The sequence below is a fragment of the Poecilia mexicana genome, unplaced genomic scaffold (genome assembly GCF_051168715.1).
Source record: "Poecilia mexicana isolate PSO_F unplaced genomic scaffold, ASM5116871v1 scaffold_10, whole genome shotgun sequence".
Lineage (NCBI taxonomy): Eukaryota > Metazoa > Chordata > Actinopteri > Cyprinodontiformes > Poeciliidae > Poecilia > Poecilia mexicana.
Window position 1 is genome coordinate 17112632 of NW_028263379.1, and position 15490 is coordinate 17128121.

A 15490-nucleotide genomic window follows, 5' to 3' on the forward strand; every position below is an offset into this window, starting at 1 on the left:
GAGAAAGGGAGTCTGTTTTTTGATTAATGTCACCATGACAACTACATAATTCATGAATTGTATTAGCGATCCATTTGTCATTTGCAAATCATAATTCAGAATGTGCTTGGGGAGGGCAGGCCTGCGAGAACCTGCTATTGTCTCTTGCAATCACCGAGAAAAGAACCGGGGGAAACGCTGACGTGTCCTTGTCCTTGTCAGGGAGGCAGAAGCTGCTTGTTTCGTAGGAGAGCACTTTTAGCTTCATAATGACCTCTCAGGTCTGCTCATTTGGGAAGCTTGCATGCTAATTCCTCCCTCTTCATCTGTCCGTCTGGCTGTCTGTTGACAGAGGCCTGGCCAGCTCTACACTGACACCATTTGGTGCAGCAGTGGAAGGAAATAAAGAGGACGCTCATGAAAGCAGCGGGGCAGATCATTCCTAAATAGATCAATGGCTGGATTTTCAGCGAAGCCCTAAAATGAAATGGGATTGCCCTCCTTTCGAAGCCAGCTGGTGGGGTTTTTCCCTGTTTGGCCAGCCGTACCCCGACCAGATCTGGGTGTTACAAAAGGGATTTAGCATTGTTTTGCTCCCTGACCCACACCGTCAAACAGGATTGCAGAAGACAAAACATTTTCCCTCTTGGATCTCAGATTTTATCTTCTAATATTTAACATTTTACTCCCTCCCTGTGTGGTTTCCGCTCCTGCCTAAAACTATGTCTAATGTGGGAAAAACACGGCCATCTTTTTAAAGCCACGCTCCTTTGAGTTTGGATTAAGCCAAGTTTAAGAAGTGGCGATCAGAAGAAATAGCAGGAACTTTTCCAGCTAAGCCTGTAAAGGTTTATGGATGAAACACTTCCAAGCACTGACACTCTAATGCTCAAATAAAATTTGCATACGAGTGCTGTTCGTTCTCCCAGCACCTGGGCTGAGCTTTGTATGCGTTATATATGATGTACCAAACAGAATCCGCTCCGATGCTCCTGGTTCCTCTGCAGGCGTGTATGCTTCCATCTGCCCCTCTTCTTTTCCGTCTTCCCTCCTTCCCTCTTTAGGGTCCTTTCTTCATTCTTTTCTACTTTCCTTCCTTTCTCCTCTCCTTCCTTGCCTCCTCCCACACTTCCTTGTGACCTTACTACTTTCTCTCCATCTTTCCGAACTTTCATCTTTGTAACTAAACTCTATTTCTCCCTTTTGTTTTTTTCTTTCTTTCTTTTCTTGTGTCCTTCCTTTACTTCCCTTCACATTGTCCTTCCATTCCCTTCTTTTTTCTGAGTCCTTTCTTTCTCTCTTCTTTTTCAACCTTTTCCAACCTCTATTTCTCCCTTGTGTCCTTCTTTCCTTTCCTTCAATCTTTGTTTTGTCCATTCCAGTCTTCCTTATGTCCCTCCATTCCTTAATTTAATTCCTTTTTGTGTCCTTCCTGTTTCCCTTTTCTTTCCTTGCCCGTTTTCTTCCTCTGATTCTCTCTTTCATTCTTTCCTTCCTTCTATACTTGATTATTTCCTTCCTTTTCCTTCCTTCCATTCTTCCTTCTTTGTGTCCTTGTTTCCTTCCCTTCTTCTTGTAACCTCATGTATTTCTCTGCTTTTTTCCCTGCTTATATCCTACCCCCATTTTCTCCTTCCTTCCTTCTTTTCTTCCATTTCTCCTTCCTTACTTTAATGGCTACAAGGCCAACTTTTCCTTCTCTTTTTGCTGTTTTAATATTGGACAAATCAGCGATATCATTTCGCCGCTGACTGTGGCAGAAACCCAGGCATTGTTAGCGGCGCTCCTTCTAACAAGACATTATACGGTATTCTGCACATGCAGCAACATGTCCACATATAGAAACTACTTTCTATGACAGACTCAATGAGACACATATAGATAGATTCGCTATTAAACTGTGTTTTACCGTAGGATTCACCCCGGTTGATGGACAGAGCTGATATCTTGGAAATTGGAGTAACTCAATAAAATCTATCATCTAACAGTTAGTTCGACTTTATCTGTGGCAAATGGGATTCTGGGAGTTTGTTTCCGTGAGGCGTCGGCCGCCCACATGAGGCTGATGTGTCAGATTGAGGTAGTTTTATGGTTATAAACTGAGGGAAAAAATTACCACGCTTGGTACTTTGACTACTATCATTAAATCCACTCAGTATTTATATTTTATTATAGTGGTGACTCTGCTAGGGAGATCCTGATGCTGCTCCTGTTCAGGTTTGTGCTAATAATTCAGGAAGATTTAAAAATGTCTCCTCCACAAATAAAAAAAAAGCACTTCAGGTTGATGTCGCTGATCTTTCTTCATCGTCAAAGAACTATTTAATGCTTTCACTTGCGACAGGTTTAACTCCCTAAACACTGTTCGGTTTTTAACCATCGTCTCTCGTGACTCTTTCTGCTTGTTTAACACTTGCTTGTCATTAAATTTACTCTCTTTTGAACCATCCCACTTCATTCATCTTTAACTTTCTGCTGACATCAGCGGACCAGAGTCTCCTGGTTGCACCGAGCAGCTTTTTAAAGCACAGAGACCCTTTCATTGAAGCCGGGCCCAAACCTGCCCTTTCACATGCAGACCTCGCCAACACTTGACATTTTCAAAACCTGTTTGAAAACTCAGTTTTATTCGTTGGCATTTAAACCAGACTACACCATGACATTTGACTTTTGTCTATTTGTTTGCAAAGTGCTTTTTTTTTTTTTTTTTACTGTGTTTTATTTTCAGCCCGTTCGTTTTTACAGTGTTTCTCATTCGCTTTGGTTTATTTCTGGAATGATCCTCGACATTTGCAAAGCAGTAAGTGAATTTCTCAAAACCTTTCGAATAAACGGCAAAATAGCGTGGATTATATGCAGAAGTCAGTCAAATTGCTCAAACTCCAAAAGTAAATATCTGGGTCAGTGAACAAGTCAGTGCCATCGGTGATAAATCCTTGTTTCCTTCTGAAAAGGTAAGACAGTCAAGTAGCTTTGTCATGCTCTCAATGCAACAGTGTAGTCTGGATGTTTCCAACCCTGAATCCTTTCCTCCCATTAGCATTCAAGCTATTTATTTTTTTTACCTAAAACCAAATGTGTCTAAACCGAACAGCGTGAAATAATCTTGGTCAACCTGAAAATAGCATTTTAGGTTACAAGCTTTAGCTTCCATGCTAGATGGAGCACATTGTCACTCTCCTTGAAGGTTTGCTTTTCGTATACTTTTAGCTGATATCATTATATTGCCAAAAGTATTCGCTCACCTGCCTTGACTCACATATGAGCTTAAGTGACATCCCATTCCTAATCCATAGGATTATGACGTTGGTCCACCCTTACAGCTTCAGCTCTTCTGGGAAGGTGGTCCACAAGGTTTAGGAGCGTTTATGGGGATTTTTCTTCCAGAAGCGCATTTGTGAGGTCACACACTGATGTTGGACGAGAAGGCCTGGCTCTCAGTCTCTGCTCTCAGTCTTCTATCGGGTTGAGATATTCACCGAGCTTAAATTCGATAGAGACGCTGTGATATGACCTTAAAAAAAATCCATCCAGTATGAATTAATTCTGCAAAGAGCAGTGGGCCAAAATTCCTCCACAGAGATCTGAAACACTGTCAGTTATTGGCATAAAGCAAGTAAATTTTATATAGATTTGTTTGAGCATCTTAAACATTTAAATGTGACAAAAAAGCAACGTTTTTCACAGAAATATTGTTTCATTAAATTAAGTTATGTATGAAAGTCATATGCCCAAACCAAAACACACCAACTTAGACAAAGTTTTATTTAATAACTTTTTGTAATCTGCTTTAACCAGCTAAGCTGTGCTGCTTCTTTTCAGTTTGCAGGGAGAGTTTTGGTGGAGATCTGAACATGGATGTAAAGGAGAGACCTGTTAGATTTTCCAGATGTCCCAGAACGGACATCTGGATGGAGGCTGGATTCTCGGGCTTTTATTTTAGAGACTAAAGAGTCAAGGTGTGGGACACTTGTGTGACGTTTAACTAAGAGATTTACAGACATGGTTACAGACTTAAAGAATTTATTCATTTTGTATTTAAAAACACTATAAAGATCATATTTGAGAAAATCTCGTGTGCATTGACACAGTTTGGACCCGATATAAAATATATCATCAGTTTACAGCAGATGCATCCGTAGGTTTCTCCTGTGCCGATGTGTCGTCACTGGAGTGATGATTGTCTGAAAAGAAGAGAAGATCACAAAGCGCATTTAATTTAATAAATGTTTTCATTTACACCAACATTTGATGCACATCTTCCTCACCTTTTGTTCCTTCCTCATCAATGCTCTCCTGGCTGGTCAGGGAAGCAGCGTCCTGAGGCGTCTCCTTCTCTCTGCCCGTCCCCTCCCACAGGACGTTGGTGCTGTTCTGACTGGAGCGAAGCCGCTGCCGGGGCGGGGTCTTGTTGTCGCCGGGACTAAACGATTGGGAGACGCCGGAGCCTCCTCGGGACAAACCGATCCCCCAGCCGTGACGGGAGCCCAGCTTTTTCCGGGGTCCGTAGCGCGCGATGGTTGGAGTCCCGGGAACCGAGATGTCCGGGTCTGGGTTGGATGAGGTTTTCCTCAAGGGTGTCGGAGAAACTGGAGCGCTGCGGAGGTCTGGAACGGAATGAAGCATGGTGGTGGGACTCGATTAAAACTTTTAATCTAGTTAAAATACCATATTTCTACAAAATAAGTAACATTTTCAGTAAAAAAAAAAAAAAAAAGATTCTTGCTGCTAAATTATTGATCACTTTGGATGGGAGTAACTTCTCAACAATTAAGTATTTTCCCCTTGGAGATCAATAATAAAAAAGTCTATTCTGTTACAAGTAAAAACCTTTATAATCATGTAGAGGCTGGAAGTGGAAAAGAGCCACAACTTTTCCAGCTGAAACTCCAACATCAGGGAAGTTTTCCACTATGTTTCTCACCAAATGTGGCTTCAGGTTTATTAATTGAACCTGCTCTAAGACCAGCTCTAGCTTAGTAACGGTAACACTTGTTGGAAATAAAAATAATACGCTTAATAAGTCAGCCTTAGAGTCAACATTTTCTATCGTCTAAAGTTGCAATGCCTAATGATCTTCTCTGATCAATACACTAAACACATCGCCATACTTTTACTCTTTTAAATTAAAAAGTTCTAGTGTCTGTAGTAGGTTCATTAAAGAGCAAATGCAAACTATCAAAGAAAGAAAAAGACTGTTCTACCACATCCTGACATTAAGCAGGTGGTAAACTCGGTTTGATTGGGAACCAAAATTGCAACATGTTACATTTCCAGCTGTTGCGGTTTGCTTTCACATTGCGTTAAGCCAAACGATCCAAACTGTTTGAAAAACTGTTCTCCTCCTCGCCTGTGACGGCGAAGCACCAAGAGCTGAAAGGAAATGGCACAAAGACCTCTGAAGACACAAAGCGCAACTTCCTTCTTCATAAAATGTGAAAAAAAATGAAGTGGCGTCAAATTTTAGCGGTTTCAGGATTTCTCTTTTAAAAAAGACCACAAGCCATTTTCCCGCTAGTGCTAGACTTACATGTTTGTTTTGGTTATATTTACCCAGAGTGCTTCACGCTTTTGTTCACTTCCTGTTTTTGGAGTGGTCTCCAACACATTTGGTATTCACATGTGCATTCAAACCGCACCAGAGTTTGTTTTAATCAAACTGAGACGTAAGGTTTTAGACGGACCAGAGTTAACTTTTTTGGTTTGCGTCAGAGTTTTCAAGACAAACGAACTGGAGTTTGATTAAAGCGGACTAAACAGGACTGGTGTGAATGCAACCATTAATCACAGAAAAGGCTCAGGACTTGGCAGATATAACTTTCAAGCTTACAAACCCAGGAAGTCACAGATAAACAGATGTACATAGTACATCGATGATATGGGACAAATAAAAAACACAAGTTCAACATGGTACCTGATGTTAAACCAGAAATCTGAACTGAATCGTTAAATTTACGTGGCTTCCAGCGGACACTGCAGTGAGGTTCTGCACTTCGCTGCTTTCAGCTCTAATCTTAATCACTGGGATAAAAACTTCTGATTACAGGAGCGTTTTAGTGGCAAAACCCGTTTAGTGAATTGGATTGCTGCAGTTTTCCCCTCAATGTTACCAGCTGCTGAAATAGCAACATTTAAGACAATAAACTCAAAAAGTGAAACAGCAGCAGCTTTCCCCCCCGCCCCCCTTCGGCTTACATGCTGAGTGAGAGATATTTTCAATACATTCAGTTCTCAAATGGTGCAGGGTTTACTTTGTTTTCATCTTCCACAGCACAGGTTTTAAAATAGTAGTTTCAATACTCATGACACCCTGCTGGAAACGCATGGCCCTGTTTGAAGACGGTTCAGATTATTATTTTAAAAAAGAGAATACATTAAAAGAAAACATAATGCAAATTAGATGAGTAATGAGCTGAACAAAGGATGCTTGGATGGAAAAATCTGATCTTGAACTGTGAGGGATGTTAAGCAGGTACTTTAGTTTGTCACGTTGAATTTTCTCCTGAAGTAAAACAAAACAAGAAGGAGGGATATTCATTAGAAATATCCACTAATTAATTATTATTTTGCTGCATCTTTGGCTTAAAGATGATTAAAAAACCCCCGGTGAGAGCAGCTAGAGTCTTTGGTGCTGAGACAATTAAATACTTTGAGAACACCATTATTTGGTTAAAAACCGAACTTAAGCGCTAAAAATCCAGGTGAAATTTGATGCAACTGCTTTGAAGACACCTGCAGTGAGATTTCCATGTCAGCGAAGGCATCAAAAGGGAATAAAGCCTCGCATATCAACTCCTTTCAATGTGCGGTTAGCAGGAAAAAGCCCAGCTTCAGTGAGTCGCGGCTCTTTACAAGGAGAGATCTGAGGAGATGAGAGCGTTATCAGTGCAGACCACACTCCGTAGTCATGAGATGATTTGTATGCGCGCCTGCTCCCTCCCTTCATGCCGTATCTCTGTGAAAACCAGTCAGCTGATGTTTCTGTGTTAGTTAGTCTGAAAAAGGCCGGTTGTGTGTGTGTGTGTGTGTGTGTGTGTGTGTGTGTGTGTGTGTGTGTGTGTGTGTGTGTGTGTGTGGGGGGGGGTGTGTGTGTGTGTGTGTGTGCGTGTGTGTGTGTGTGTGTGTGTGAGATCTCACCAGGCTTCGGTGTGTGTGGCTCTGGTGTAAACTCGTTGCTGTCGGCCAGGTTTTCTATGCTGCCTGCGGCGGTGAAGAGGGCGCGTCCCTCCCTTCCTCCTCCTCCTCCCCGAGGCTTGATTAGTTTCTTCATCCTGTCTGCGATCCAGTTAGACTTTCTGTGAGGACACAGGAGACGGGGACCTTTCACAAAGAGGGTCAAGCATCTCGGTGCACAGCGACTCACAATTATGTACACAAGCTGGTTTCCCTCAAACTGGTCGGATGCCAAGTGTTGGTAAGAGAAGAGAAGAGAAGAGAAGAGAAGAGAAGAGAAGAGAAGAGAAGAGAAGAGAAGAGAAGAGAAGAGAAGAGAAGAGAAGAGAAGAGAAGAGAAGAGAAGAGAAAAGAAGAGAAGAGAAAAGAGAAGAGAAAAGAAGAGAAAAGAGAAAAGAAGAGAAGAGAAGAGCAGAGAAGAGAAGAGAAGAGAAGAGAAGAGAAAAGAAGAGAAGAGAAGAGCAGAGAAGAGAAGAGAAGAGAAGAGAAAAGAAGAGAAGAGAAAAGAGAAGAGAAAAGAAGAGAAAAGAGAAAAGAAGAGAAGAGAAGAGCAGAGAAGAGAAGAGAAGAGAAGAGAAAAGAAGAGAAGAGAAGAGCAGAGAAGAGAAGAGAAGAGAAGAGAAAAGAAGAGAAGAGAAAAGAAGAGAAGAGAAAAGAGAAGAGAAAAGAGAAGAGAAAAGAAGAGAAGAGCAGAGAAGAGAAGAGAAGAGAAGAGCAGAGAAGAGAAGAGAAGAGAAGAGAAAAGAAGAGAAGAGCAGAGAAGAGAAGAGAAGAGCAGAGAAGAGAAGAGAAGAGAAAAGAAGAGAAGAGAAGAGAAGAGAAGAGAAGAGAAGAGAAGAGAAGAGAAAAGAAGAGAAGAGCAGAGAAGAGAAGAGAAGAGCAGAGAAGAGAAGAGAAGAGAAGAGAAGAGAAAAGAAGAGAAGAGAAGAGCAGAGAAGAGAAGAGAAGAGAAGAGAAGAGAAGAGAAAAGAAGAGAAGAGAAGAGAAGAGAAGAGCAGAGAAGAGCAGAGCAGAGAAGAGAAGAGAAGAGAAGAGAAAAGAAGAGAAGAGAAAAGAGAAGAGAAAAGAAGAGAAGAGCAGAGAAGAGAAAAGAAGAGAAGAGAAAAGAGAAGAGAAAAGAAGAGAAGAGCAGAGAAGAGAAGAGAAGAGAAAAGAAGAGAAGAGAAGAGAAAAGAGAAGAGAAGAGAAGAGAAGAGAAAAAAAAGAAGAGCCATTAAACCAAACTTACTTAAAGTAGCTGATAAAAATGTGACTCTTTTATTTCCAGTCAGGTATTTATTGTTTAGTTTTGAGTGCGAAAATAAAGTGTATCTATGGCAGGAAATCACATGCATTATTACGTCATTTCCATTAAATCAGTGTCAAAAGGTCTTGAAACGATATTATCGTTTATCGCAATAATTGTTTAGACAATTAATCCCTCAGCAAAATTTGTTATCGTGACAGGCCTACCTGTTACTGATTCTTAATTGTATTTAGCTCTGGACTTTGACTGGGCCAGTCTTACACATAAACTAAAATACTCTTTTGTATCTCTGTGTGTTTGGAGTCTTTGTTCAGCTAGAAAGTGAATTTCTTCTCCAACAAATCTTTTGCAGTCTCTAAGAGGTTTCCTTTTTAATATCCTCATATCATGATGCAGCCACCACCGTGTTTCACCATGGGGATGACGTTTTCAGGTTGATGCAGTCTTTTGCATGTAAGAGAAACTTTTGTTTCAGCTTTATCTGATCAGAGCACCTCCTTCCTCATGTTTTCTGTTTCACCTTCATGGCCTGTTAGGATTTCTTACAGCTTTATTCTTGCCACGTTAAGACCTTTGTGGCAGAAACATTGTAAGATGTTCAAAAGTTCAGACTAACAAGAAAAATGATCCAAAATAATTGAGATAATTATGAAAAATGGTTTTCCCCCCAAAATATCTGAGTATATTTGCTGTTTACTTCTTCGAAGCTCTTAAACCTATCAGGGAGGATTTGGCTCCTGCTCTTTTGCCAGTTTTTCTTCCTGTCATGTTTGCCATCACGCTCACACTGGAAACCGAAGTTAGAAGGAGCAGAAAGCAGCAGGGTGGCGAGTTCTTGTCTTTTTCAGAGAAATAATGCTCAAGTGCTTCTTAAAAGGATTTAGACAGAATTAGTGGCTGAGATGACTAAAAGTTACAGATGGCTGACAATTATCCACGACTTCAGCAGCGTTATTTGGCCTGCAAATTGATGCCAATTTTGCAATTATGTGCTTCTTACGAATGAGGAAAGGACAGAAATGAATGGATTTTCTCTAATGTCACACAGAGTTCAGTTTTAAAATATTAAAACTGATAAAACATATCAGAAAATGACAGAAACTCATCTTGATCATAAAATGTTTTAGCTCTGCAGTCTGATAAAGTTGTTTTTTTCTTTTTTCAATTCTTAAAAAGCAGAAAAACTTATTTAAATCTGACAGAACAGGTTGAGGATGAATAGTTACTCAAATATAATTTGAGTAAAGACAGAAAAGGCTTTACAGATAAACGTAGATTTCCGTAAGGCACTGATCTTTGATTATGTTAACTTTAGATCCATCTCTGCTTCAACAAACCTGATTTATTGTAATTTTATCTCATTGAACATGTTGACTCACGGAGGCGTTAACATGTGGAGAGCAGAGCTAAGAAACGCTGTGATAAATACATGCATCCCCACATATTTGACCACTGCTCTGCTCCAAGGCCCTTTAAAACGTCCTTGCTTCACTGTTTGAATGTTGCCACATTAACCTCGTATCCCAGGTGCTCGGTGTCCTGAATCTCCAAGATGTTCGTGTTTTTCTGACTCTGAAGAATCTGAACTCCTGTTGATACATATTGAAGTCTCTCCCATGTGAATTGTCTTATTTTGGCCAATTTAAAAATGCAGTTAACCTTAAATATTGATTGACTTGTTAAAGCTTTAATGGGAACTTTTCTTTTTATTCAACAGAATGATTATTGTTTTAAAATCTTGAATACGAAACATCTTCAGTCTGAAGATACTTTTTATCTACAACAATATTTGACCATTTCTGGTTTTAACTCCAGGTTTTAGGAAAACTCAGAGATCTTGTCGTTACGATGATATTGACAAATCCATATTTCCCCATATTTTGCACTAATTAATCAATATCTACACTTTAAGTTATTACACATATAATAATGCAATTAAGCACCACTCAAAACTAAACAATAAATACCTGACTGGAAATAAAAGAGTCACATTTTTATCAGCTATTTTTAAGTAAGTTTGGTTTAATGGCTCCTGCAGAACATCTTGTGATAATCAAATATCTTTATTATTGTCCAAATAAAACCTGAGGAAAATAATTCATATCAGAGACAAAAGTTCTCGGCTTCTGGTGTAAAACAAATGCATGTTGTGAAGTAAATGAAACATTCTCATTTGGGGAGCAAATTTCATCTCCTGCATGAATAAGATATTCATTGTATCAATTTAATTTACTGATATATTTATTTAAAACACAAAACGTCTGCAACATCAGAGACGATTATTGAGTTTCTTTTTCTGATATGTGACACTTCATGTTAATAGTTCAATTTTATAGATAAATGGAAAGTTCTAGTTTAGTAAAATAATTTTTAAAAAATAACTTACTGATGTTTTTTATTTCATGGTCGATTATTTTGCTATTCTACTTAATCTAAGCAAAACAAATGTTCCAGTAATTACAAAAAATGGCATTTAACAAGTATTGAGTTATGTTTGTGGTAACCTAATGTCTCTAGATGGTAAACAATATGGTTTTGATCAAATAAATAATTAGTTTGTTCACAATACACTACATTATTTCATGTATTGACAATGTTGGCAAATGATTATTACAATAACATTTTTCATACTGTATTATAAACTATGAGCTTTAAAAAAATTTAAAGAAAAATTACAATTACATAAAAGTAACTATATATTTACAAATTATTAAAGTATATTTAGTTAATTTTAAACAATAAGTAAAACTAATTATTTTTACTGTTAAAATCTGTAAGGTTTGATCTCTCTGGAAGTTTAGGAACATTTAGTGAAACATTAATTTATTCTGTTCCCTGTTTACATTTTTGCACCACTGAGTTTTGAAACCCACCAATTACCACTTGGTGTGTGCAAGTTAAAAGGAAAACCGATGAGGGAAGTATTTCTGAGCGTAAACGGCAGTGTTTCTTGCAGAATGGTGTAATGTGAGTGCAACTCTGGTCGTACTTGGCCTTGCTGGCTGGAGGTTGCATGCTGGGCTCCAGGACTCGGTACTGATCCATAATCTTCTCCACCAACTTCTGCTTCTCCCGACGGAGTTCACTCAGCTTCTCCCTGAAGGGCAAACGCATGAATCATGAGACGAGAAGGAGGGAATAGCTGATCTCTTTCATGCCGATGTTATCGGTTTATATCACTTTTATTAAGATGATTTTTTTAATATGCTATTTTATTCAACTGCAACCTTTAAGAAAAAAGCTGAGTGCATTGTGATGTTTGAGCTGGAATCTTTTCACAACTTTCACAGAGGATTAAATGAACACGAGTGGAGATTAAAAATCAGGCTGCTGCTGCTTTAGGAATAATCTAACCCTCCTGAAAATAACAGAAGCAGTATTTTTTGACGTGAACAGCTGCTTCGTGGTCCTAACTGGATATTTTGTCCATCCTAACACAGTGGCAGCTTTGAAGCCAGATAAAAGATAAAAGTCCTGTTCTTCCCACACCTACTGGGTTCAGACCGAACCGAGTCAACAGCTGCTGAACAGATTGTCATTAACTTACATGCAGAAATGTTTTGATCCGTACAAAGAAGAATATGCTGTGAAGCCTACAGTAGAATAACTTATGGCATAATTATGTAACAGTAAGCCTAATTGTGATTTATTACTTTGTTTGGTAGAACATTTATAAATATGTCGCTAGCAGCACGGATATAATTATTGTTTTTTTGTTTATGTAATGGGTACAATACAAAAAAAAAAGCTATGACATTTTTTTCCTGACAAAAATGTTCTTTATGTTGAATTTGCAACAAATTATAAAACGCTTTCCTATGTTTCACCAGAAAAATACCGTTAAGATTACAAATCTATTTTGGAAAGAAAATCCTGGACAGCAGCAGCAGCAGCAGCAGTTTGATGTTCTTCCCTTGGGTTGTAACAAAAACAAAACATGTCTCTAGTAAGCCATGATAACCAACTGCAGCTAAAATAGATTAAAGTTAAGATAAACTAATTTAATCTAAGAAAAGACAAACAAATAAGCAAGAATAAAGTAACTGAACATAGGATATCAAATAGCATATCTTAATAAGTAAGATAAGATGAACTGAAATAAACTCAGCAATGCTACCTTAAAGCAGCACCAAGAACAAAATAATCTAAACTAAGAGAAAATATAGTTACCTAAATGAACCTAAACGAGGGAAAACTGAAGGTAATCAAAAATATCTAATGAGCTTTATTTAGCTTTTCTAAAACAAGCTAAGATAAACTAAGACAAGAAATTGATAAAACAAACTAAACTATTATAAGCTAAAATAACACGCACTAAAGTAAACTTAGAAAATTTAAGGCAAATTAAAGTGATCTAAAACATATCAAAATAATATTAATTTACAATAGTCTAAGGTAAACCAAAATAAGCCAGGCTATAAAAAGCTTTACTACGCTAAACAAAGACAATCTAAAGTAAACTAAGCTAAACTAAAGTATGAATGATAAGATCATCTAAACTATACAATCCTAAGATAATGTAACCAATGGTAAACTAAATTAAGATAAAGTAAATTAAGCGAAAGTAAGCTTACTTTAAAGCAAAGATGTCTTTATTGATCCAGAGCTGCTGAACAGATATATGTGCAACAGCAGCAAATATATAACGGTATAACTATTTTCTGCCTTTAATGTGCACACTCTTCTGTAATCATGTGTCCATTCAGTATTAATGAAGGTAGTTTATGCACATATCAGCAAATAAAGATGTATGTGGTGTTGCTGTTTTCTTGTTGCACATAATATTTTCATTTCTGGTTTTGCCCAGAAACAAAAGACGATAAACACCAAGCCGACTGTCACAATGCCTTGTTGGAAATCTAATCTTTTCAAGGTGAATCAGTTTTTTCTTTTCACAGGTGACACGTTTGATGGTTTTTCCATCCTGCTGCATGTTCAGGGCTGCAGCAGCGGAGAGGAGAGGAGATGGGGGCTGCAGCCAATTCCAGCTGTCACCAGGCGAGAGGCGAGGTGCAACCTGGAAAGGTCATTAGTCCTTCACAGAGACGTACAAGGCTATAAATCATGCACGCTCCCACTCATTTCCAAGGTCAATTTGAAACCACAAACATTCAAACATGAATGTTTTTGCCTACAGGAGGAAAACCGTGAAGGCACGAGGAGGAAAGACAAACTCCCCTCAGACGGACCTGAACAGCTAACATTAAAAATTTAACGCCTCCTTACTGTGAGACAAGTGCAAACACGAGGAAGGAAAATATGACTTAGCTTCTAATGCCTCTGTGTGCAGCAAATAGTTAGCCGCTATTCCACGACTCGTTGTCTTCCAAATTTCCATTCCGGTATTAGTTTGAATAAGATTATTCATCTTAATGAGCCATCCAGCAGTTTGCTCAGTTTAGGATGGAGAGCTGTTCAAACAGAACAAAGACCTGGGCTTAAACAAACCCCTCTGCCAAACCTCTGAGCACTTTCTGGTGAAAATCAAATCAAAGAATTCAGGTGAAGAAGAAAACTGGTCAGAAAAGATCTTAATGAGCAACAGAAACATGGATCTTTTTTTTCAAAGATGTATCGCCTTGCAACAACGCTATAACGTTTTCACATTTACAACCAAAAACTTATTTTATTGGTATTTCAAGTGGTAAAGCGACACAAAATAGCTTATGATTGTAAAGTGGAAGAAAGATGACAAATGATTAAATTTTTTTTTATTAAATAAAAATCTTTAAAGTATGGCATGACTTTTTATTCAGCCCCAAGAGGCTGTGGCACTTTTCAGAACCACAGTTTATTACTTTACACCTGTGAATCTGTCCGTAACAGCTTTCCATATCTACAGACACGTTTCTCTGTGCATTATTGAACTCAGTCAGATTTATAGATCCAGACTTTATTCCATGTATAAATGCTTTGCTGGATGTTTAGAGCTGTTTTCAAGCTAGAAGGTGAAAATCTATGCTTTAAAGCCTCCAACCAGTTTTCTTCCAGTATTGCTCCAAACATCTTATTATCATCTCTTACCAACTTCCCCACGGAATGATGCTGCCACCACCAGGTATTACAGCAAAATTCAAAAACACTTTATTAATCCCAAAGGGAAATGAAATAAATATTAAATAAATAAAATACAAATAAATACATTTTATTTATATACTAAATAAATAAATATTTCTAAATAATTAGAAATAATAAATAAGTAAGCTAAATAAATAAATAAAAATTGAAGGCAAAATTTTCTGCAGTGGTCAATGTTTTGGACATTGTTCTTGGCCTCTATGATGCTTTTTGTTCACTAATGTTCTCTAATAAACCTTTAAGACTTTCTCAGAATAGCTGGATTTATGCTTAAATTGAAACAGCACACAGGTGGGCTCTATCTACCGGATGGGTCAGAAAAGGGTTGCACTGGGTTTCGATTTAGGGAAATGCAGGTCACGCCTTTTTCGATATCTGACATAAAATCTCAAGAGAAAACTTGCTGTTTGTGTCTGTAATGTGAAAAGGTTCGAGTCCCAAAGGAATGAATTACAATCCTTTGTGTCTAATCATCTCTTCCTCCACTGGTTGCTTCCTGTCCACATCAAATGCTTAATATCAGAATCTGTCACCAGTGTAAGCTCCAGAGGAGGCATTTCGTCTATTTAAAGGGAGCTTTCAAGCGACGCACGCAGTAACAAACTGTTCCTTGTTTCCGCAGCACATAACATCTTAAACACTCATTAAACATCATGTGTGTTGCCACCTAATTAAATCCAATATCGATCTTCCTCTTAGCTGTTTCAGTCCCCAGCTGACTAGTTGAGAAAATATTTCAGAAGCTAAATACTACTCGGCAACAAGTCACTTTTTATTTCCCCCGGGCTCTTCCGTTTCTCTCAGATGTCCCCAGCCTGCCGTTCTCCATCAGCTGGATGATCACAGACTTCCTAATTGGTCCCGTTCACCTGACTGCAGCATCCGCCGGCTCCTCGCTCAGCTAACTCTGCTTCCACCTGCGTCTGTAGAGCGGCTTCATTCCATTAAAACCCATCAAAACCTGATTTTATATTTTCAGAAACCTGCTCCTCTTACTTGCTTTCAGCTGATGGC

The 15490-nt window shown here is 38.5% G+C and overlaps 1 protein-coding gene across 1 annotated transcript in view; it reads right to left on the reverse strand.

Annotated features, from left to right (window-relative positions):
• Positions 1-3985: 3985 nt before the first annotated feature.
• The window catches only part of ccdc88b (coiled-coil and HOOK domain protein 88B), a 59255-nt gene continuing 47750 nt past the window's right edge, over positions 3986-15490 (reverse strand). Inside the window, exons 25-28 of the mRNA XM_088009498.1 lie at positions 11388-11495; positions 7117-7274; positions 4248-4586; positions 3986-4163 (exon numbers count right to left, since the gene is read on the reverse strand). Coding sequence (XP_087865624.1) covers positions 4096-4163; positions 4248-4586; positions 7117-7274; positions 11388-11495 — 673 coding nt within the window. The 3' untranslated portion in view covers positions 3986-4095. The remainder of the gene's footprint in view (positions 4164-4247; positions 4587-7116; positions 7275-11387; positions 11496-15490) is intronic.